At 52.3% G+C, this 24762-nt stretch overlaps 1 protein-coding gene across 2 annotated transcripts in view; it reads right to left on the bottom strand.

Annotated features, from left to right (window-relative positions):
- CORO2B (coronin 2B) overlaps positions 1 to 19137 on the bottom strand; it is a 150337-nt gene extending 131200 nt beyond the window's left edge. Inside the window, exon 1 of one of the 2 annotated variants that reach the window (XM_052646147.1) lies at positions 19058 to 19137. Coding sequence is in view for 1 of the 2 variants with exons in the window: in XM_052646146.1 (XP_052502106.1) it covers positions 17643 to 17657 (15 nt within the window). In the remaining variant the exon portion in view is untranslated. Of the gene's footprint in view, positions 1 to 17642; positions 17711 to 19057 lie in introns of those variants that run through there. The other variant, XM_052646146.1, reaches the window with a different exon arrangement.
- Between the last annotated feature and the right edge of the window lie 5625 nt (positions 19138 to 24762).

Here is a 24762-nt window from a genome sequence, read left to right as displayed (position 1 = left end):
TCCTCCCCTCCTTCCACCCTGGGCCCTCATGTCCCCTTGTCAGAGCTGCTCTGTCTAAAGCAGTCCCTCCCATCGCCTTGCCCCCTGACCCCACTGCACTTTTCTTCGTAGCATTGACTACCACCTGACACCCTAATATTTCTGTATTTGTGTTCTGTCCTGTGTCCCCGCCCCCCAGGGCCAGTCCCCTGAGGGCAGGGACTTTTTTCTGTTTTGTTCACCTATGCGGATGTGTCCCACCATCTAGAACGGTGGCTGGCACAGTACATGCTTAATGGATGTTCACTGTCGTGGAATCTAAGGACTCGATCACGTCTCTTTCCCATGTGCAACTCATGCACAACTCACCATGGCCTCCAGCTTTGCCTCCCCTCCCCACCTTCCCAGCTCCTGACCCTCCATGCTCCAACCTCCCTGGACAACCTGGAAGCTCTCGAACATCTCAGGAGTAAGCCTGCCTTGTTTGTATTCGTGCTGCGCCTCCCCTCCTGCACCCTTTCCCAATCTTACTCAACCTTCAAAGTCAGACTCGAACACCACCTCCCCTCGGAAGCCTTGTCCAGTCTCCCAGGCTCTGTGGCTTTCAGGACCTGCTTTCAGCACTGCCCCAAGCGCTCCTTTAGTGTCTGTGTCTGCCTCCCAGGCAGAAGTCAACTTTCTTAAAGGCTGGGGAGATGGGTCCCTTCTGTGCACCCCCAGCCCACACAGTGCCTGGCAAGATCAGGTGCTTAGGGGATGGTCATTTGCAGTAAGATTCAGATTGTTCTAATGATAAGAACTGTTATTAACTACTATCTCTTTACAAGGTCCACCATGGGAGACAGAACAACAAGCCAGCCCCAGAGCTGAGAACAGAAGCTCAGCCTCAGGGGCCAAACTAAGGGCAGGGATCCAGGTTCCCTGAGTGTGGACAGCAGATAATCTGAGACCAGCCACGAGGCTCGGGCACGGAGCCACAGACTTCCACATCTGAAGACAAGGCCGGTCCCACTGTCAGGGGGAATTGCTGCCTGCAACTCCCAGGGGATGTAAACCGGACACCCCCATCCCTTTCCTGGGAGGAAATCCTGCCAGCATTCTCAGGGACGTGGGACAGCAGGGCTGGGCTGAAGGAGGAAGGGGGGAGGGGGCCAAAGGATGGGCCTGGGTCCTAAAGCCCTCCCGCTAGCCTGACCCCATGGGCCACAGCTGAGGCCACCAATGGCCCTCAGTCCTGCTCCTGGCCAGCTCTCTGGCCTGGAACACTGAATAGCTGGGACTTTCACACAGCACAATGCTCTCTACACCCCTTTCTACCTCTTCACTGCTTCAGAGCAAGCCCACTCCACAGCTCATCTGACTCTCCAAACACTGTCAAGGGCCAAATAGGATTGATACCCCCAGAGAGGTTAAGCAACTTGCATAAGGTCACACAGCATGCTGAGGCAAAGCCCAGAATAAAAACTAGGCTGAGATTTCAGCCGTTATTTGGAATCACCAGGAAAGCAAGTGCTGAAGGGCTTTCTCGGGCTGGAGGCAGGAGATTGAGAGGGCTTCATCACCTCCAGAAATCCTACCCCACCTTCTTCTGCAAGTACACAGTCTGGCTTCAAACCCCAAGAAATTCCATCTCTGCTCACTGGTTCTCAGACTCGGGAAGCAGCCTATTCCCTGTGACTTCTTCCCTGGAGGATGCATTAAATAAACAGAGACCCTTTCTCATTTTTCTCCATAAATATTTCAGGAGACTTAAGAAACAAACAGATCTGTGTTTGATCTACTGGCCACTCAGAAATGGGCGCTCCTCTATCCCAGGCAGGACCATCAAACCATCCCCAGGGATTACAGTGTCCTCCAGGCCATGGGAAAGGCAAGATGGTGGGGACAGCCACCTTCCTACAGGGGCTCTTCACCTGGGTCAGGGAACCTGAAGGGAGCTGGAGAGCAGAGCCCAGTTTTTACCAGAAACGCCCCTCCCCTCACTGTCTGCCATTCCTAGAAATTCCTCCCCTCGCTGTTTGCCGTTCCTTTGCTCAGAATCTGTTGTTTTGGGGGACACTTCAATCACTGCTGCCCAAGACCACACCACAGGGGACATGGGGTTCCACACAGACAGGCACCACCTAGGGGATGGGGATGCAGAGCCTCTCGGAGCAGGTGAATCACAGTCCAGCTGGAGACGGCGGCCACTTAGCAGGCCAGTTTCCCCTTAAGACTTCCCCAAAGTCCTTTTGTTTATTGATTCAAATGTTCACGGAGGACATTATTCTTGGACCCGGAACATTCAGCGGCTCCCCATCGCTGACAGCATTCTGACTTCTCAGACCGTGATTTCCTGTGATCCGTCTCGCCCCACCCCAGCCCCCCGACCCGAGTCTCACTGCGCACTCCAGTTAACCCGGCTCCTCCTTTCCCCCTCGAGTCTTTCCCTCTCCTAACCGCTGTGCTGCCTGTGCCTTCTCTCCTCTCCCGTCCTCTTCTCTCGCCCTTCTCAGGGTGGTGCACGTGCCGACTCCTCCGTGAAGCCCTTCTGGATCCTCCCGCCCCACGGTGACCCCGCCGCTCCCCCGAGCTCCGTCGTGGCTCGCCGCCCACACTGCCTCCCCGGGGACGGCTCCTGTGACACGCTCACGTGTGAGGGCTTATCATTTCAATTCAGTTACAAGTGTCTATAGAGCCAGGCTCTAGCTTCTGTTTCAGCCAGGTGTCTGAGGATGAGAGCTGAATCTGGATAGGTCTCCTCTAGCAGGACACTCGGCTCTGAAGAAATCTTGATGCCCAGACCCTAACTCCCAGAGAATCCGATTCTGTTGTTCTGGGGGTAGGGGAGTAGGGAGGACCAACTATGTAATCTGGTCCTCTTGATGAAAAATTATAAAGAATTTCAACAGGAGCAGCAGAACACTAAATCAGGCACTGCACAGGTCCCACACCTGTTGATACTGACCCTGAGGAAAAGAATATAAACCTCCCCAGGTGATCCGCAGCCAGCATGGAGAATCCCCGCTAATGACAACGAGGAGCCACTGATGGTTCTGCACCTCCAAGCTCCCAAGACAGTGCATGCATCTGTGTGTCCTTCACCTCTGCAAGCCTGGGCTGCCTGGGACCCAAGCAAATATTTGTAGAGTGAATGAATATATGAATGGATGGAGAGAGATGGAGCTTGAACCAGAAAGCTGAGAAAGGATCTTTTTTCCATTAGAAAGTAAATGTATTAAATATTAATGTTTTATTATTAATAAATAGAATATTTTATATAATAAAACCAAGCATTACTATTTTAACATTCACATATTTAAATATATCCAACATGCCTACAGTACGAAAATCTGAAGTGTTCAGCTTGAAAATGTTTTACACATTCACCTAACTACCATTTCAGAAGGTTCTCTTGTGCCCTATCCCAGTTAATTCTACTCCTCATCCCCAACCAGCATAGCACTCAAAACTAGATAGAATTTTCATTAAAGAAGGACTCTCTTGGACTTTCCTGGTGGTACAGTGGTTAAGACTGTGCTTCCAATGCAAGCGGCACAGGTTCAATCCGTGGTCAGGGAACTAAAATCCTATATGCAATGTACTGTGGCCAAAAAAAAAAAAGAAGGGCTATCTGGCAGAAGCAGCACAGGGGAGGGTGTATTAAAGAGACAAGGAAGAGGCTGACTCATACAATTCCCTTCATTGTGTGCAGAGGGCTGATATTTATACCAAATGGGAGGGAGCAGATACAAAAGCTCAGATAGGCTGAGCGACTTGCTCGGAGGCACAGAGCAAGCTGGTGGCAGAGCTGAGACTCCAACTCTGGTCCTCAACCTCTGAATTTCATAAACTTGCCACAAGCCCTGGCAGTCTGGAGTGAGGTGTGTGTGCATGTACGTGTGTGCTGGAGAACACAGCTCGGGAGGAGACTCTGGCTGCAGGGTCTGGGAAAGCTGGGGGAGGCAGGCTGAGTAGCCACAGGGCCTAGTTCTATGCATGAGCACACCTGTAGGCTCACTCTTGCACCTGGACTTGGACCAGGTGACACTCCCCTAAGCTAGTTTGGGAAAACTGAGTCCCAACCAGAGGGGATCGACCCAAGGTCATACAGTGTCAGAGCTGGGGCTTAATTAAGCAGGGGGCTCCAAAATCGCATTTCAGAGGTCTGTTCACCAGGCCAAACGCACATATTCCTAGAAAGAGGCTTTGGGCCCCTCTGCTCCACCACCCTCACTCCATCTTCTCAAGCTCAGATCCAACCTCTCTGGCAGCCCTAGGCAGATGGGAAAGGCCAGAAACCTACAGTGGTCCCAGCCAGGGGCATCTCCCTGGGGAAGAGAGGGGCACATGTAGTACTCACCCAGGTACAGGGAGATCCCAGCAGGAACTCTGGGCTGAGGGCCTGTAACTTTCACTCCTACCTCATGACACATGAACTTTGTGAATCTCCAATCACTGAAATGCCTCCGGGACAACATGGGTTGGGCGGGACCTTCTGAAGTGCAAGTTGAACCATGTCACTCCCCTGCTTAAAACCCTCTGGGGGCTCCTAGCACCATCAGGGTGAAGCTCACCTTCCTTGGCTGGGCAGCTCTGCTCCCCCAGCTTCTCCTGCCGCCCAGTCTGTTCATCACCCGCCATCCTACCCTTTCCTACCAAGCAGCATACAACTCTTGTCTCTCTTGGAATGAGCCAAACCCGCAGCTCTCTCCAAGCCTGTGTCCACATCTGGGATGCCTTCCCTTCCTTTTCACCTGCCTCTGCTTAACTCATCCTTGATGACTGAGACGAGACCTCTTCCTCCAGCAACCTTCTTGACCCCCGCCCCATCCCCATGGCTTCAGAGGTGTGTGCACACATCTCCGCTCCCCCCACACCAGCCTCTTTCCCCTTATCTCTGCAGCCATGTGTCCTTCTGAGCCACCATCTGCTCCATGAGACTGACCTCCCTCGAGGAGGGGCAGCCTGAGTTTATTCCTGCGTGCTCAGTTCCTGGCACTTTGGCCCTGGTACTCAGGTGATCAGCAAATGTTTTCTAAATGAATCCAATGCCTCATTTTACCTGCATTAAGGGTGAGGGGTGGGGAGTGTGGTCAGTGGTCAGGGGAGCAGGGAAGCCAGGGTGGAGAGGTGCACAGAATAAGGTTGGTCATCCTCTCCACTCCTGTTCCCTGGGCAAAACTGGTTCATGGTAATCGGCTCTCCCCCGCCTTGCCTTCCCCCTTCAGGAACCACTCCTGAGTCTTTTTCTAAAATTTATTTATTTACCTTTGGCCATGCTGGGTCTTTGTTGCTGCACACGGGCTTTCTCTTTTGCAGAGAGTGGGGGCTACTCTTCATTGTGGTGCCTGGGCTTCTCATTGCAGTGGCTTCTCCTGTTGCAGAGCCCGGGCTCTAGAGCACAGGCTCAGTAGCGGTGGCACACAGACTTAGTTTCCCGATGGCATGAGGAATCTTCCCAGACCAGGGATCAAACCCGTGTCCCCTGCATTGGCAGGTGGACTCTTTTAACTACTGGACCACCAGGGAAGTCCTCTCCTGAGCCTTAGTACTTAGGGTCTTGCTATCAGCAAGCTGAGGCATTACCCTTCCCAGGGGAAGTTCCATTTTAATAACATCTCAAAGGCCCAGCGGCACAGAGTTCTATAGAGGCTTCTGGGCATGGTGATTGGGAGGGTCTTCTTTAAAAAGCAACCGCACAGCGTGCTCGGTTTCTGTGTGTCCACGGGGCTCTGTAATCAGACGTACCACGTTCAGATCCCACCTTCCCTGCTGTGTGCACCAGCGCGAGGGCCACCCTCGCTGAGGCTCAGTTTCCCCTCCTGTAAGGCGGGGATAGGGGGAGAGGGAAAGGGCAGGAACGGGAGGGAACGGATGTGCGCTGGCCACATGAGTGGTAGCTCAGCAGAGCGGCGCCCCTCCCGCTGCTTCTCTACAGCAAAGGCCCACAGGGCTCGCTGCTCCCTCGGCCAGCCTCAGCACTCTGGCCCTCTGGGGCCTGCAGAGGGGCGGCTTTGTTTGTGGTTCCTGAGCCCCACTCTCCTTCCCTCCACCCACTCTCCCTTCCTCCTTCCCTCCCTCCCTCCAAGTGAGAGTTCCAGGGAAAACTTTGTCTGGAGACTTCTCAGCCAGTGATAAGGTCTGGCCAGAGGAAAGCTCTTAGCAACCCAGACTCCCAACCCAGAGGCCCTTCTAATGGTTTCAGAGAAACAAAGGAGAGAAAGATTGCTTGCAGCCCTGCGTGCCAGGAGGGCGGGCTTCCAAGAGGGAGAGTGGGGTTCTTGCGCCGCTGTGCAGGCGAAGGTGGTGGCCTGGCATAAAGGACACATGGGCCACCAGATCTGGGTAATTACAGCCCCACAGCCCAGCAGCAAGAGCCTCAGAAGTCGCTCCTTCTGCCACGACCATGAGTCGGCCCTGGGGCCAGCCACTCCTGGTTGGTTACTCGGGAAGCCAAGCTTTTCCATTCAGGTGCCCCTTGCCAGCTAGACTAAGTTCGCAAAGTCTCCTTTCTGGAATTTTCCCCCATGCCCACTTTTCAATCAGTCCTTGGCCTGATTTCTAGTTGAAGCCTAGAAAAACCCACTGTACTGAAGCTCATCCAACCTGAGCCTGCCCCTTTGGGTAAACCTTCTGGGGCCTCAATTTTCTCCTCTGTAATGGAGGAGTCCATGTCATCCCTTTAGCTTTCCTTCCAGCTCTAGCAGTGTGTGGCTCTACAGGAGTAAAGATTTGGTCCAGCAGCAATAACCAGGGAACTGTCTAAGATTGTTTCAAATTCTGCCCAATCTTGTACCTTTACACCAGGTACCCCAAAGTCTATATCACATCTTTTCTAATGTGCATAGATAGCCCTTGGATGAGCACTGTGAAAGGTACTAAAAAGAATCAAGTGTAATCCCTGATTTCAGCAAGCTCACAATTGAGTCAAGGTTCATCTTCCTAAAACAATCAGCAAACGACATAGCATGTTAAGCTTTTATTTGCATCTGGTGCAGTGGAGACTGGCTGCTACAGGAGCTCCTGGGACAGAGAAATGAATGTGGTTTAGACCCTCGAGGCTCAGACGGTAAAGAATCTGCCTGCAATGCAGGATGCCCGGGTTCGATCCCTGGGCCAGGAAGATCCCCTGGAGAAGGAAATGGCAACCCACTCTAGTATTCTTGCCTGGGAAACCCCATGCACAGACCTGTCAGGCTACATTTCATGGGGTCGCTAAGAGTCAGACACGACTGAGCAACTAACACTTGCACTTGTGGACCCTGGAAAGGCCAGTTTAACAGGACAGCTCAGGTCCTGAAAGAGGCTCCATGCACAACAATTTTATTAGTTTGTCCTCTGATATAATAATGACTAAGGCAGGAAGGTAGACCCCTGGGCTTTAGAGGACAGATCTGTGATAATAAAAACTTATCAGATGGTCCTTCAGATATACAGAAATCCCCTTTCCCAGAATTCCAAATTTCTCAGAATCCCAAATTTCCCCAAGCATTCCTGCAAACTGATCTTTCACCTGAAAGTCAGCAGGGCAGGCAGCAACAGTATTATCTTCCTTAAGTTGAAGGGAAAAAACCCCAGGAATTAAATCCTTTTGTCCCCACCCACCAACACTTTTGTTTTTAGCTGTTCCATGTCTTAGAAACTCTGCCAGATCATAAAGCTGTTAGTTCTGAAATCACACTTAAAGTGCTTAAACTGTTTGGTATAAATGCTTCATGCTACTAGAACATACTCCTTTCCCTAAACCCAGAAGAAGAGCAACCTGAGCCACAAGGAAATAAGGATGCGCCTAGAGCCAAGGTCAAGGTCATGTGCCACTGGGGATGGGACGGGGTCTCTCTGCCCAGAGACCCAGGCAGGACTGTGTTCTGGGACCCATACTCCCCTGCCTTCCACAGTGAGCTCAGACCTGCAGGGAGCCAGGATGATACAGATCAAGGTACGGATGCTTTATTTGGCTTACTTTTCAAATGAAAGCAGGACACCCAATTTTTACAGCCAGATTATTTGTCCCAGGCATATCAAAACAGCCAAAAAAATCAGAACAGGAAGAGAGAAAAACAACTTTTTATCTATACCCAACTAGCCTGATGAAGTGAAAACAGAGGCCGTCTGGAAGAAATGAACTTGGCTCTTTCACACCAGCAGAGTAGGAATCAAATCTTTTAAAAATTTATTTATTTATTTATATTTATTTGCCTGAGCTAGGTCTTAGTTGCGGCATGTGTGATCTTCATTGGGGCATGCGGGACCTTTGGTTGCAGCATGTGGGATCTAGTTTCCTGACCAGCAATTGAACCTAAGCCCCCTGAACTGGGAGCACAGAGGCTTAGCCACTGGACCAGCAGGGAAGTCCTTGAATCAATTCTGAAGCCAGGACAGCAGGGGAGAATTGGGTTATCTATTGGAAGGAACTGCCAAACTCTGAAGGCCATGAAATGCTGGTAATGCAGGGGACAGGAGAGAGATCGTATCAGACACAACAATAAACAACCCCACGCATGACATCTATGAGAGCTTCACTTACACATTACAGCATCCTAGTAAGGTTGAGTCCTAATTCCATTTTCAAAGATGAGAAAATAGAGGCTCGGAGATGCTGAGGGACTGGTCCAAGGTCACACAGTAAAGAAAGGAGGCAAGAGCAAGGGCTGGGCCTTCTGCCTTCAGGACCCCTGCTCTGGCCCCATGTTTTGGGGTCATTCCAGCCTGATTGAGGGGCAAAACAGAAGACTAGGAGGCAGGCTCAACCCTTTCCAGCTTTGGAACCCTAGTAAATTACCTCCCTGCCCTCTGTGGGCCTGTTTCTGCTACTATAGAAATGGAAATGATGATAGCACAGAGCTCAGAGATAATCAGGAAGATTAAATGAATAAATACATATGAAAGACTTTTTATGTGCTTGGGACATAAACTAAGCACCCTAAAAGGGTTAGCTACTTCTGTTGTTTATTTCACTGTCAATTCCTTGAAAGCGGGGACTTACCAACTGGTGAAAGGCTAGGAACAGCCTAATAATAAATTCATATTTATTAAGATTAGGAGTCATTCTCATATTCCTAGAAAGTGTGAAGTTCATGGAGGCAGAGGCCTGGACCAATGACCTCAGATGGCTTGGGAGTTAAACCCTGAGCACGGGGGCTTCTTCCCAGGGATTAGCGTGAGCACCACCCAGAGGCAGCCTCCCCATATTCCCATCTCTGGGTAGCCAGAGCCTCCCACCTTGTCACCATCTGTCTCACTCGGGGCAAGTTTAAGCCTGTGGTGAATGTCACCTTCTCTGAGTTCGGGCAGGGCAAAAACCAAAATGCAAACACTCAATAGACTTTGAACATTAAAAATTCTGGCTCTGTCCCTGCAGATTTACTTTAAAGACCAATGCACACCCAGATAATTAGAAAGATTTAAAGAACAAAAGTGGTCATAATCAGGCCCAGTAAAAATGTAAGGTGGAAATTTTTCTGCCAGAGCAAAGTTTCCTTTTGAAAAAATAAATGACCCCTCCCCAGAGCTGCCTGCTAGCCAGGAGGGGCACTGCCCTCCCTTAGGGGGCCTGGGAGGCCCTGGGAGGGCAGCAGAGGGCTGGGCAATTGCATGTGGCACTTCCACACCCCTCAGGTCAGTTTAAGAAGTTGCCCAGGGAGGGACTTCCCTAGCAGTCCAGTGACTAGGGCTCTGTGCTTCCCATGCAGGGTGCATAAGTTCACTCCCTGGTCCCCTGCAAGCCATGTGGTGCAGGAAAAAAAGGAAAAGAAGTGGGATAAGGCATCTTCAAGCTGCAGAGAGGAAGAAGAGTATCAAGGTCAGGAAGCCCGAGTCTCTATTCCGCCTCAATGGGTGACCTTTTGCAGCTTATTTAGCCTGTGTCTGTTTCCTCATCTGTAAAGTGGAAATAATGACAGTGATCTAGACCATGAAGTCTCTCTGATGATTAAATGAGCTGGGCTGAGCCTTCACCCATGCCTGGCATGCAGGAAGCAACCCTGAAGAACTGTTTTTGACTCTAGCCATCTGCTGGTTCTCTCTCCTCCGCTCCCCATGTATGTCACCTGCTACCTCCTACTCAGCCTACGTGATTCAGCTAACAGCCCCTCCTGAGCCCCCTGACTAGGTCAGGCCCACTGTTACTATTCCCAGAGTTCCCTGCTCATTTCATAACACCCCAGGACACTCATTGTCAGCATTTGTTTAATTTTCTGTCTGCCTGACGTTAACAGCTGACAACAACTGCCAGGCATGTGGTAAATGCTTCACACAGATCAGCTCTTTTAATCTTTATAATAATCCTTTTAAGTACTACTATTATCAATCCCAATTAATGGATGGGGAAGCAGATGTTCAGAGAGGTTAGGCAACTTGCCCAAGAACACACAGCAAGTAAATAAAACAGTGCCATCTGTCTGACTCTAAAGCTGGCACTCTTAGGCACCCTCTGGGTATCAAAAGCCATCTCAAGAGAAGGCTGCTTCTGGTAAGGGCTGCAGGCCTGAATCACAGACCGGTGTTCCCTATGCAAAGCTAGCTTCATAGAAATGGAGAAGGCTCTGTCTCTGTTTTGCCACTGGGCTGGCTGCCCTACCAATAAGCAGCCCTATCCAATGCCAGTCACCACGCCCAGATGTCCTTCTTACCTAGCAGCCTTCCGCCAATCAAACACATGGTTCCCAGCTCCAGCAAAGGCCACAGGGAAGTTTAAGCATGACACACCCATGAGTGTCACCCTCAAGGCAAGCACACCTCCATGGCAGGGCCACAGACACAGACAGGAGCCCTGTGCTTTGGGGGTAGAAGGTGTAGAATATGATGGAGCCCCAGTAGGAGAGGCCTGGAAGTTACAGGAATGTGTGCTCTGGAGTGAGACAGCCCAAGTACAGATCTCTGCTCCCCTACCCACTAAACCTTCAATCTTGAACAATTCAATTATCCTCATTGAACCTCAATTTCCTCATCTGAAAAATGGGGTCATCCAATAATAGACTCAATCTCATGGTGCACAGAGTAAATGCAATCATGCCTGCCCAAAGCCTGCTTAATAACTGTTATTCTTGTCATGATGGTGATTGTGTCTTCACATGTTACGGACCATTATGTGATTGGATCGAGCAGGTTCTAGCTTAAAGTCAGAAGATCCGGGTGTGCATCCCGGCTCTGACCCACATAAGCTCTGTGACTTAGGGTGTGGTCTCTTGTCTCATAGACTCTGTTTATTCATCTGTAAACAGGGGGAAGCCTCCCACCATGGGACGGGCAAAGCAATGCACAGCAGTAACCCATGCTTGTATTCTGCAAACAGGACTGCTCTGAGGAAACCTGGGCACCTCCCATCACTGTGTTAATTAATTGGAAGGAGGGTGTCAGCCAGAAACCAATTACCAAGTCCCTCCAGGGGCCTCTGCAGGGGGCAGGGAGGAAGGAGAGAGGAAGAGTGGTGACAGCTCCTCCCCATTCCCCCCACCACCACCACCCTACTTGTGTCTCCTTCGCAGCTGGTCCCACACTCCAGGCCCACAAAGGAGAGGCTCATTCTAAACAGCGTCTTTTCATGTGGAAACCACCGGATTTGCATCTGTCCATCCCTGGCCAGGCCTGCCCCGTGCCAGCTGCTCTGAGCTTCCCAGGCTGCAGGCAGCTCGGCCGGGGCCTGTGGGGTCCACGGGCTGGGAAAGGAAGGGAACTGAATGAGCTGAGCAGGAGGAGAGGGAAGGAGAGGGGGTTGGGCACAGAGGGAATTTGCACATTCCCTCATCTCCTGGACACCAGACAAATCCTGTGGCCGGCACATCCAAATCAGAATCTGGGCCACCCCAGTGCCAGGAGCCAGCGGCGGCTGAGGCCATGTCTGCTCCAGGCTGGCCAACCTGGGAGAGAAGTGGAAAAACTCACTCCATGGCTGGGCTGCCAGGGCCTGATGCTGCCAGGCCGCTGGTCCGGCCAGCGTCCACACACGCAAACCAACCAAGCCAGTGTTGGTGCTGACTCCACAGCCTTGGCCGGCTGTGGGGTGATTCTGGGGCCCCTGGGGAGCCTCACACCCTGCCCTGAGGCCTCTGGGTGCTGCCATGGGTGACAAGGCGGCAACATCCTCAGCCATGAGAAAACAGGGCCTCTGGGCACACTCAGGAAGAGAGTAACCCAGCAGAGCTTTGGTAGAGAGAGAGGGATAGACGGCAAGGAAGGGAAGAGCCTGCATTTACTAAGCAAGCATTAAGGACGGGCAGTCAAGACCCAGCTTGTGTCCACTGGACCCTGACGCTCCTAACCCAGGTCTCTACGATACCTCCTTACACATCCATCTCTTCAAAGGCCCTGGACAGCAGGGGCTGCAGCTATATATTCTCTGAGCCCAGTGCCTAACAGGGCTTGGCCCAGAGCAGGAGCTCAGAGGGCTGGACAAATGAGTAACTGTTACCTAGATTCCTTCTGCATGAGGATGCCAGTGATCTGCAAAAAGAATTGCAAGGAAGGAGGCAGTATAGTGAGAGTGTGAGGTGTACAGAAGGCAGAATCCCCGCCCTGCCCCATCCCACCCCAAGAGTCTGGGAGCTGGGTCTCTGCTGGTGAAATGGGGCAGGACCCTATGGTCCTTGCCCCTCACGTCCTCGGCCTGCCTTTTGTCTGTGGAAAAACTTCAAAGAATAAGTCTAACCAGAGAAGTGAGAATATGCAGAAACAAAGGAAAACAGCCAAAGGAGAGCAAATAGTAATAGTTTCGATATTAAGCATAGCCAAGGACCTGTAGTTCCTTCTCAGGAGCTATCGATAATATTCTGAGCCATAGCCTGTGAATCGTCTTATGGATACTGAAACTCCCACCAGCTGGAGAAGTTAACTACGTGATGACCACCCTGCAGCCAGGACATAAGCTGCCACAATTCCAAAACTGGCCTCAAGGAAATAGGAACAAACCGACCCTGGAACTGAAGACTAACTGTACTTAAAACAATCAAGATGACGCTGGTCAGACCACCAATGACTAATTTCAAGATGACTATCAGAGCTGACTGTGCTGTTTCTATATGCAGCTCCCTCCTTCGGCCTATAAAAGCTCTAACCCACTGGGTGTTGGGGATGGGGGAAGTCGGCCTTTGGACAGGTGTTCACCCTATCTGCCCACCCCCACCTCACCAGTTGCCAGCATCCAAAATAAAGCAAACTTTCCTTTCCACCAACCTGGCCTCTTTAATGGCTATTGAGCAGTGAGCAGCCAGATCCCACTTTCAGTTACACCGGTACCTCTTGGCCTTTTAACTGAGGTTCTCTCATCTCTTCTTGCAGTAAGAGTCAGACAGGAAAAAGGTGCTGGGAAGTGGGATACTGGGGCTCCAGCATCCTACATGGACTGGATGTGGGTCAGTGAGTTGAAGCAGAAGGCCTTGTAATCCCCTCTTCCCCATCATGACCCCGGGCTCCATTCACCTGGACCCAAAAAAGGGACAAGCTGTCCAGCAGAAGGAAACCCAGATACTAGCAGCCCAGGCTGGGGCAATGTAATAGGGGTAAAACACCCACCCCCACTAGGGTGGCCTGAAGTCCCCCTCACTGGGCAGCTGGGCAGAAAGAGCACTGACCAGGAGTCAGGAGAACCCAAGTTTCAGTCCTCTAACGTCATACTTGCTGAGTGACTCTAAGGAAATCACGGTTCTGCTCCATGGGCCTAGGTTCCTTCATTCGTCAAGGGAGAGAACGCGATGATATATTCTGTTCTCCTATAAGGCTCTCTACAGGGGCCTAGAGACATGTTGTTTGTGTCGTTCAGATGCTAAGTCATTTCCGACTCTTTACGCCCCCATGGACTGCAGCGCACCAGGCTTCCCTGTCCTTCACTATTTCCTGGAGTTTGCTCACTCATTTCCACTGAGTTGGTGATGCCATCCAACCACCTCATCCTCTTTCACCCCTTTCTCCTTCGGCCTTCAGTCTTTCCCAGCAGAAGCCAGGGGCTCCAAGCAGTGAGCTGAGCTCTGTGAGGGTGGGACAGGAGAGGGAAGGCGAACCTGCAGGTCTGGCGGCCAGGGTGCGGCTGACAATCCTGCTCGTGGACTTGGAATCTACCGCTCAGCACCAGCATCCAGGGTCCTCTCTTTGCCCACATTCCTTCTCCTAAGTCACTCTGAGGGACGGTAGGCATTCCTGCCACTCAGGGCACTTTGTCCTTGGGCCACTGGCTCCCTGAGCCAGCCTAGGGAATTTGGAAAGCACTAAGCTTAGTGGCACCTAACTTAACAAGGCACCTGGGAACAAGGCCACCTAGCCACTAGAAGCCACCACCTTCCTTACCCAGAAGCCCCAACTCTGGTCACATCACAGATAAACGCCGGGAAAGCACTCCAAAGGACCTCTGAGCAATGAGAAGGAGGTTGTAGAGGCCAACACAGAGCTCAAAGACTTTTCTTACAGCCCATTGACCAAATTCTACACACAATTCTAATATATTTTGTTCCATTTTTCCAGCCAAAGGCAGTCTAGAAACAGATATTTAGAAGCAGAAAAGGACTGCTATATGCTAAGTCAGGTATATGACTGAAATGGAACAGGAACAGAAAAATGCTAAAAATCAGGCACATGGACTCAAAAAATAAAATCATCTGGAATGAAACTGTCTTGTTCCTAGGAGGGCCGCCTTCACTGTCACCCCTGACCTGCCTTATGGAGGGCTACTGGACCACAACCAGGAGGAGGCTGGGCCTTGACCTCCTGTGGACATCTGCAGCCGGGGAAACTGCATCTGGTCCTTCCCTCTGCTTTCTCTTCTTTTTTCTTCCTTTCTTCTTAGTACATAAAGAAACTAAGACAGCTTACTAAAATACACACCATAAAATATAGTTTAAAACATCATACTCAGGAAAAAAATGTCATCTGGCTAGATGGTCACAATTCAAAATCTGCATGGCTCTGTGTCTCTAGTGTGGTAGAGCAGAAGCCCTTCCAGAAAACCCTCAGGCTTTATATGCAACCTCACCTGCTTTGCCCCACAAAGAAGGGGGAATGGGGTAGGTACCAGAGGGACGGTGGCAAACGGAAAACAGAGGCCCCTCCCCCAAGGAAGTGCTACTGAAAACCTGGCAACAGGCCATCATGTTTCCTTGTCTCTGCTTTCCTATCATCTCCTACAGTGCACACCAAACCCCGGCCTTGAGGATCTGCCCTCCAGGGATCTGACCCAAGAGCTCCAAGCAAGCGTCCAAGAAGCTGGGCTTGCCCTAAGTGGTGATTCTTTGCGTAAAGGCAGCAGGAGCTGGGGTCTCACCCTCTAATCCATTCCCTCCCCTGCCTACCACCCCCAGCTTGTAAGTGTGATCCCACTTCCCAGACTCCCTTTAGGGTTCTTGTTCATATCTGTCTTACAACCAGACCAACTTCAGAGAACAAAGAGCCTCCTGGTCTCCATCAGAGCTGACTTCTTGCCAGAGCTGAAGTTGTCCCAAATCCCCGCAGAAGGTGGAACCAATTCTGCATTCACAGATGAGAAAACAGAGGCCTAGAGATGGAAGTGACTGGTCCAAGGTCACACAGCCTGTTAGTGACTTATTTAGGACTAGAGGCCAGGCCTTCAGACTCCCAGAACACTCTGGTTTCTTCTCAAACTCAGAGAGGAGCCTTTACCAACAGGCTTTCAGGCCTGCCCCCTCCTCAACTCGCCCCCCAGGCCCGTCCCCTGCAGGCCTCTTGCTCCTCCCTATTGGAAAACCTGCAGTCTATGAAGGGCTAGCAAGGGAAGAGTAGATAGGGTTAAGGTGGGGATTTTATTTAATCCTCTGAGCCAGCTTAAACTGATGCCACATTTGTTAGAAGAGCAAGACACAGAGGGATTTGATGGGGGATGGTGGGGGAAGGGGGCACATTAGTGAATAATCACTGGATACCAAGAGGCCAGGGCTGCCAATGGGTTGAAGAGACAGGTACTCCCCTTCATGGACTCCCCACCCCAGGGCCCAGGTCTCCAAGTAGTGGCCCTCTACCACTGGAATCATCCAGTCTCCAAGGTGCAGGGTAGTGGAAAGATCACAGCCTAGAGACTGAAACAGGCCTGAGGGCAAATCCCAGCTCACTTACTTACTCACTGTGTGACCTCAGGCAAGTTACTCTGCCTCTCTGAGCCTCAGTTTCTTCCTCCATTAAAGGGGGCCTGAACACACCTTCCTGGCAGGTCTCCTGGGAAGGCTGCCTGAGCTCACATACATAAAGAGACACAGGGGAGACACTGAATCAAATCTCAGGGCTGTTATTACAAATCTCTCATCCTTTATCTCTCATCCAGGCCCATCCATAACTCTTTTACTCTAACCTGCTTACCTCTTTGACATTAACACTGTTAATGACAGCAATCCTTCCCAGCTAAATAGCATTTGTATCATTTCAAAACACTAAGCATCCTGCCCTCTGTGGGTCGCAGCAGCCCTGCCAGCCACAGCCAGAGCTAAGGTGCCCCTTCAGGCCCCAAGTTCCTCTTCCCACGATGTTTCCCAGTTCCAATTCTGGAATTGAGCCCAAAGACCCTGACTGAACGTGCTGTCTTATAGCAGATCTTGGGGGGCATCAGACGGAGCTAGAACCACTTCTCCCACTGCTTCCAGGCTGACCCACCATCTGGTGTGCTGCTCTGGCCACAAACAAGTTGCCCTTCCCACTTTGACCTCCAACTCTCTAATTATGAGAGCCAGGTGGGCAGCTGGTGGAGTCTGGCCTTGGGTACATGGCTCACCAAGGCCAGGCTGTGATCTCCTTACCCTGACTGAGCTCTCCGAAAAGTGTGGGTTCACACCCTTGATCTTACTGGTTCTTAATAATTGCTGGTCACCAACCCCAGCGTTCAAATGATCTTTCCTAAGCTCACACTCCAGGAGGAAACTGAGGGCCAAAGCAGAGGGCCCAGCCAAGGTCACCCAGGGGGTCGGGACAGAGCTGGGGAGTGAATGGCAGGTCTCCTAAACCCTGGGCACTTTCCACTATCCAGGTCTGCTTCCCACTTAACTCTTTCTTTCCCACAGCAAGGAAGCTCCCAAAATGTCTCCTGTAAGCCTCGGCCCCTAAGATGAGGTCCAAGAACTCTCCCCCAACACTGGAGCTGCCAGAATGAGCGCGGCCCCTCCTTACCCCGCCACAGCTCTTCCCCACATCTTCAAGTTGGCCACTCCAGAATCTTTCCCGTCCCTGGTAGCAACTCCCGGGATTGGGGAGCGCCCACAGACTGCTTTTGGAGTCAGGCCCAAGTTCCTGGGATCGGCAGCAGAGGCCGGCAGGTGGGGTGGGCTTTCACCTCTGCGGGCCTCCTCAGGGCGGCAAGTCCATTCCCACACCCACTGCCCAGCGTCGGTCCGTGCCAGCGACACTCCCCGCGGTGCGCTCCAACAGGGAGGAGGGGGGACACCACTGAGCTCCCCGACACTGTTCTCCTGGGGTTAAAAATGCAGCATCCTAAACGAGGGTTAAAAATGCAGTCCTGGAGTTGAGCCGGCGAGAGGGATCCTGCCCAAACGACAGTTACTGCCAAAGCGACATCCTCCCACTTCCCTCCGCAGTCCTGGGGGCCGAGGGGGCTCGAGCGACTGCGGCAGCAAGAGAGGCACACCTTCCCGACCCGGCGCCCCCCCTCCACGCCCACATCCCCGCGCCCTCCGCAGCCCAGGCCGGGGGCTCCCAGCGCCGGCGGGTCCCGGGCGCGGCGGGCCAGGGGCGCCTACCTTTGTGACAGTCATGCAGAAACTCCGGGGCGGTGCGGGGCCGCGGGCGCGGCGTGCGGGGGCGGCGGCCGGGGTCCGCCCGGGGGCTCCGGGCGGCGGCTGGAAGGGGTTCCGCAGCGGCTCCGCGCGCTCCCCGCGCCCCGCGGGAGGCTCAGCCGAGCCTGGGGGCCGCGCTCCGGGCGGGCAGCGCGCAGGGACCGCTCGTCAGCGCTCGCCCGCCGCTCGTCGCTGATGTCAGCCCCGAATGTGCATTTATAATAGATGAGCCTCCTTCGCCGCAGGACGGCGAGGCAGGAAGAAAGGGAGCGAGGGAGAGGGCCCAGGCTGGGGGGCGGGGGGAGGAAGAGGGGCCGGGAACTCGCTACAAAGGAGGAGGCGGAAGGAGGAGGAAACGCACGCCCGCCCGCCAGCCGCCGCGCCCCGCGCCTCCGGGATCGGTCGCGGCCGCCGGGCACAGCGGCTCGCCAAGCCCGGGGCCGGGGCCCAGGCCCGCGGCCTTAACCCCTTCAGGCCCGCGGCCGCCTGGCGGCCGGGCGAGGCTGGGTCCTGGCACCTGCCAGCTAGGGCGGGGGATGGGCGGCGACCCGGGCTCTGCGTGCCCCGTCGGCCCCGGGCCGCTGGCGAAGTCACACGCTAGATGGCCGAGGCGCCGCGCGGGCCGAAACGGCCGCCAGGCTCGCCCCCTGGAGGTTCGCAGAGTCTGCAGGCGGGCGGGGAGGGCCGAGCGGCTGGCTGAGAGGGGCGTGGCAGCCGCCCGCCGGGACTCCGCCTGCACCCCTGCCTCGCGCAGACCCCGGCGCCGAGGGGCGCAGGTGAGGCGGCCCCAGCACCCGTTTCAGTCTCGTTCCCGCAGCGGGGGCTCGTAGCCAGTTTTACAGAGGAGGAAACTGAGGGTCAGGGTCGGAAGGGACTGAGACAACTGGCGTGCAGCCGGGCTGGCATTTCTCTGGGAGCTCGCTCTTTCCACGTCGCCGCGAGCTCTGAGCTCTGTACCGAAGCCCGGGTTATAAAAGCTGCGTTCTAGAGACAGGAGAGCCCTGCCCCAGGTGTGTCCGTACGACCCTCGGGCTTAGCGCTGCTCTGGGGGAACACAGGTGCGTCCTCCGCGGTGAACTAATCCTGACCTGGTTCCCTCCCACCATACTCTGGAGCTGCTTCAGGGACTTGAGGTACAACCACCTGAAGGTGTCCCGCAAGTCTTCTGAAAGAAGTCCTCCTCCTGATCACCTGAGCAGAACCGGTTTCGGCAGATCCCAAACTACTGAAACTGAGGAGGGGAGGGTTAGCGGAGATGGAGGCGGGCGGATCTGCCACGCATCACAACCTCCCCCTACGCCCGGAAGTGTTAGTTTTCTGCTCCTGGCGATTATACAATTCAATCAAATACAGGACGTTCTCCACAAAGGAATGCGCACCTGCTCTGTAGAAGGCGCTGGAGGAACAGAGAGGAGATCGGATGCCTGCCTTCACCGAGCCCACAGTTTAGAGCAGCAATAATAATCGGCATCTGTAGAGCTCTTTGTGGATCATCCTGCTACTTTTATTTACATTTTCTCCTGTGATCCCTAACGCAATAGTATGAGTAAGGAATGACCATTCTCGGTTTGCTGATGAGTGAACAGTCTCAGAGAGGGGCGGGGACCTCCCCAAGATCACACAATGACAAAGCCAACACTTGAACAGAAGTCATTTTCAGCATTGTGAATTCCAGGGCTACTCATACCCGCTGCCTTATTTGAGCTTCACCCTTGGGAGGGAGCTGGACAGTTAGTAGTCCTGTTTTCAGCCACGAGGAGTTTAAATGCCTGACTCAGTCTCTTGGGTAGCACATGATGTCACAAGCCTCAGGCATCTGATTTGTGCAGACTCTTCCTCAATGTGTTCCCACGTTGGACCTCATGCTTTTACCACATTACTCCCCTCCCAAGAATGCCCTCCTCATTCTTCTGCACTGATCTAGACTCTCTCTGCCTCTCACAGTCCCATCTCCTTGCCAAACCCCTGACAACTCCAGCCCCCACGGGTGCCCATGTTGCATTTGAGTCCCAGCGTCTGGTCTTGTTTTCATGAGCTTCTGGCTGATACAGACTGTGAGCCCGCAAGTGTTCAGAGAACCAGGGCAAGTCTTCTCTTACTGTGTACCCCGGGCACACAGTAGGTGCTCAGTGAATATTTAATGCCACCAAGAACAAAATCAAGCAGAGTAAACGTTTGACCTGCAACAGAAGAAATTTAAATTGGATCCATGGAAGCATTTCCCCTTAGCAAGCTGTCCAGCATCAGAAGGGGTCGCACACCCTTTCTGGGCTGTCTTGGGCAGGTCAGCCTCAAGACAGGAGGATGGACCTCAAAACCTTTCTGAAGCCCCCATAGCCCTTGGAAACAATTAAAGGGCAACTCAAGAACAGGAGCCACCCTGCCCCCCACGTCTGTGACTTGTCCATGTTTCTCTCTCATGGATATTTAAAATCCCAGATTGTCAACCTCAGCTACCCAGCATGCCTCTTGGCACCTTCCTCACCATCCGCCAGCGTTGTGGGCTCTGGGAACGAGACAGATACTTAATATCAGCCTAAGCCAAATGTAATTAGGAACATCAATCTGCTGCCCACAACCCACGTGACAGGCTCCCAAGGCAGAAGGAAAATGTTTCTGATTCCTCACATGCTGCTGGCTCGCCCCTTCTGTCTGTCACTCTCCCCAGTCAGAACAGAGGTCTGGAAGAGCAATGGCCCCCTCAAAGAACTTGGCAGGCCCCCATGCAAGTCAAGGGCTTGGCGCCTAAGAGATACGCAGAAATGTGTGCTTTTTCTGTGGTCTGACTGTCGATATCACAGTACCTCCCACCTCCTGGTCCCCTGCGACATGGCCCATCTTAGTTTGGATTCTCCGCAAAGCAGAGCCTGAAAAAGGAATTGGATGCAGGTGGTTTAAATGGAAGATGATCCCTGGAAGCAGGAGTGGAAGAGTGAATGGAGGTAATTAGTGAGATTGGGAAGAAGGAAAAGTCAACATAAAAATTGGCTTTATATAGTAGAAAAGCTTTTGCATACGTGTCTATAAATACATATATGTTTTAGAAAATTTTTGGCTAAAAAATGTATGACCTTTGATTCTATTTGTTTGACTTAGTATGAATAGAATGCTAGATTTCTAATTAAAAAAAATAGGTATGCAACAAGCAACAAAGGTTTAATGCATAGCACAGGGAACTGTGGTCAATATCTTGTAATAATGTATAATGGAAAATAATCTGAAAAATAATATATATGTATATGGAGTTCCCTGATAGCTCAGCTGGTAAAGAATCTGCCTGCAATGCCAGAGACCTGGGTTCGATCCCTGGGTTGGGAAGATCCCCTACAGAAGGGAAAGACTACCCACTCCAGTATTCTGGCCTGGAGAATTCCATGGACTGTACAGTCCATGGGGTCACACAGAGTTGGACACGACTGAGAGACTTTCACTTTTACATATGTATAACCTTGCTGTGCACCTGAAAGATTGCAAGTCAACTACACTTCAATAAAATATATATGCTAAGAAAAAAAATTAAGATTGGAGAAAGAAAACAAAATGGCTTTATATTGTTTGTTCTCAGGGTCACTGCTGGGGCCAAAGGGGCCTATTTCCCCAGAGCCGTCTGGGATGTGGCCAGGATTGCCTGCCAGGAGTCATTCAGTGGGCATTCATCCATGGACTCCTCCTCCCCACTGTCTGAGGGCTGCCTCTTATGGCATTCCGTCAGCTTGGAGAATGCCCTGGGCCAGAAAGTAGAAAGACACCACCACCACCACCCAGCTGTTACTCAAGGTGGGATGCTATTAGTTTAAGTCTGAGCTCTCTTGGACTACCCACTGAGCTGTAGGTGAAACCAGAGGGAGTCTGAGTGGACATGTTAAAAATTGTGGAATAAATAAGCATTTGCAGTAGAAGCTCTGGTCTCCTTTAGACTCCTTCATGCCCCAATGCTGTAAACCATGCTCTGTCCTCAGCCTTGAATACCCTTACACCTCTTTCTCTGCATGCCAAACTCCTATTCATCTTTCAAATCCCAGCTCAAATGGCACCACCTCTATGTAGCTCTCCTGACACTATCTCCACAGCTGCCTGATTCACACTGTACTATAACTATCATAATTAAACATATTTGTCCTGTCTCTTGATGGGGCTGTGACCATGTGTTCTGTCTCTCTCTTTTCTTAATCACAAAACATAGTTGACACACAGGAGATGCTGGATAACTGCTTGCCAATCCAACTGGGCTGCCATGGGCACCTGTAGCTTCAGCCTTAATAACCTCTTGGCTCAAGTTCCAGCATGCCTTAGGGCAGCATGTCGACGTCAGGCTCTGATCCGCCTCTTGTGTTTGTTTGCCTAGCTTTTCCCCAGACCGTGTGTTGGATGCCACTGTGCAGAATTAGGAGGGCTTGGTCCTTGCCTGCAAGAAGCTTGCAGTCTCCCTGGAAAGACCTGCAGATGTGAGCACACATCCCAGACCATGGGTGGGGGCTGCACTGTAGCACGGGGCCAAGAGGAGGGAGATCATCAAAGCTGTGAAGCCCTATAGGAGGAGGAGTTCTTCCAGTCCTCCCTGGCTGCCTCGTTCATGCCAGGACACACACCCACACACCACCTGCCCTCGGGTACTAGTCATCAAGCCCTGCAGCTCACACTGTCGCTCAGTTCCTTCCCTTCCTCTTCTGCCTCCTGCCTTGTGCTGATCACTTCACTCTCCTCCCAGCAGCTCAGGCATCCCTGGTCAAATGTGCGCGCACACACACTGACACACCCGTCTCCTTGAAGCCCACCAGGGTTCCCAGCTGCCTTCGGCATGAGGTCCAAACAGGGTCCTCCAAGTCCTGTCCCAACCTCTGCCTCTGCATGTTGTCTGTCTCATCGCACTCTTAGCTTTCCCTCCCCCTGAGCAACTACCAGACTCTTCTTCATTCTTTCTTCAGATGTCACCTCTTCTAGGAAGCTTTCCTGGACTCTGACGGGGATGGTGTGGGTGCCCAGTCTCTGTGCTACTTTCCATAACCCTCTGAGCCTCCTTCTTCTCTGCATGTCTTCATTGTTTCATTATTTCCTGTTTGTGTGTTTAACAGCTCTTGGTAATTCCAGCACACAGCCAGTGCCTTGTTCAATACCCTTCCCTGCATTTCATTCTTTCGGCCCCTTATTTCCCCCTTTCTTTTTCATTGTCTGCCCATCCTCTCTCCCCCACTGCCTGTCTCCACTGGTGCGTCCACTTTTCCATGCCCCGTGTGTGTCCTCCTCCTATGTCACTGCATCCAAGTCCTGCTCTGCCCCCTGCCCTGCGGGCAGCACCGCCGCTGCTCTTCACGTCTGCGCGCGGGGCTCCCCCCGCCCCACATCCTCTTGACCGCCATGCTCCTTCTCTTCCTCCCGGCTCTCCGCCAGCTCTGTGCTCTGGCCGCACCCGCGTGTCCTTGTTCTGCAGCCTTTCTCATCCCTGTGTTTCCCTCCCGCCGTCCCCGTGGCTGTGTCTGCTCTGTCCTCTCGCTCTGTCTCTTCGTCCTTCACCCCCTTTTTCTGTGGCCTCTGAACAACATACACACGCTGACTCTGGTGTGTGAATTGCTGGGCTGCTCCCGGGGTGTCGTCTCGCACCCCGTATCTGAGGGGTGATGACTGGTGAGCTACCTGGAGGCAGGCACGTCTGGGCCCTCTGAGGGCTGCATCCTTCCCTGCGGACACCTCCACCTGGGCAGCAGGTTCTTCGTCCTCGAGCCTCTCTGGGAGCTTGTACCCATGCGTGTGGGAGTGAATTGGCTTTTTCTGTTTACTGCACTGGGGTGTGGGTGGGGTATGGAAACAGATGATGGAGGGAGGAGCCTTGGAACTAGGCTGAGTCAGCCTTTCCCAAGAGCTCTGCCCTCCCATCTCTTCCTGGGGCCATGATGGCTGCAGAAAGGGCGGATGGCTCACCCTGCTAGGGCTTCCCAGCAGATTCGACACGTGCATCCCAGGGACAGGTGTGCTCCAGAAACACAGTCCATTCTCACATAGTGCAGTGGTTAAGTGCCGGCTCTGCAGCTGTAATACACAGGTTCAAACCCCAGCTCCCCCTCCCCCATACTGTGTCATCGGGACAGCTGTTTGATCTCCTGGTACCCTGTCTTCTTTTCTTCATTATGAAGATAATAGTAACAGTGGCCTCACAGAGCTGTTATGCAGTGTAAATGAGAGAAAGCACTTGGTGCAGTGTATCCACTCCGTAAGTCCTGTGACGACTTTAAGAAACCAGCTGTATCTCCATCACTCAGCCTTTCTGTCCTCATGATTCTCAAGTCAGAGTGGACTAAACAACTATTTTTTTTATTTGTAATTAATGTTTAATGTGAGAAGAGGGTGAGATGGTTGGATGGTACCACCGACTCCATGGGCATGAGTTTGAGCAAACTCTGGAAGATGGTGAAGGACAGGGAAGCCTAACATGCTGCAGTCCACGGGGTCACAAAGAGTCAGACATGACTGAGTGACTGAACAACAACATGCATTGTAGGGAGGAACATCTTGCTAATAATTAGCATCATCACCATCATTAACATCATCATTCTGTTCATTGATACAATACTTACTATGTGCCAAGAACTATTTATACTAATATAAATAGAGTACATGTATGTGTTGGACTAAACAACTATTATCTTCCCCATTTATCAGGAAGGGAAATTGAGGCTGGGAGAGATGACGTGGCTAGCCTAGGCCCACAGCTAACATGTAGCAGAGCGGGCTCAAGGCCCAGGCAAGCCCGAATCTTTGCTGCACTTTCCACAACCCTGAGCATCTGTCACAGCGCCTCACAGACATGACTGAGCACACACACAGAGTACCGGGAAGGGAGTCGGGAGTCTGAGTTCTTATTGTTGTTTTTCAGTTGATAAGTGAAGTGAAGTGAAAGTTGCTCAGTCATGTCCGACTCTTTGCAATCCCATGCACTGTACAGTCCATGGAATTCTCCAGGCCAGCATGCCGGAGTGGGTAGCCTTTCCCTTCTCCAGTTGCTATGTTGTGAATGACCCTTTGCAACCCATGGACTGCAGCACACCTGGCTTCCCAGGCCTCCACTATCTCCCAGAGCTTGTTCAAATTT

Source organism: Budorcas taxicolor, chromosome 10, assembly GCF_023091745.1.
Source record: "Budorcas taxicolor isolate Tak-1 chromosome 10, Takin1.1, whole genome shotgun sequence".
NCBI lineage: Eukaryota > Metazoa > Chordata > Mammalia > Artiodactyla > Bovidae > Budorcas > Budorcas taxicolor.
Note: the sequence above shows the minus strand (reverse complement) of the source record. Positions and strands in the feature narration are given on the sequence as shown.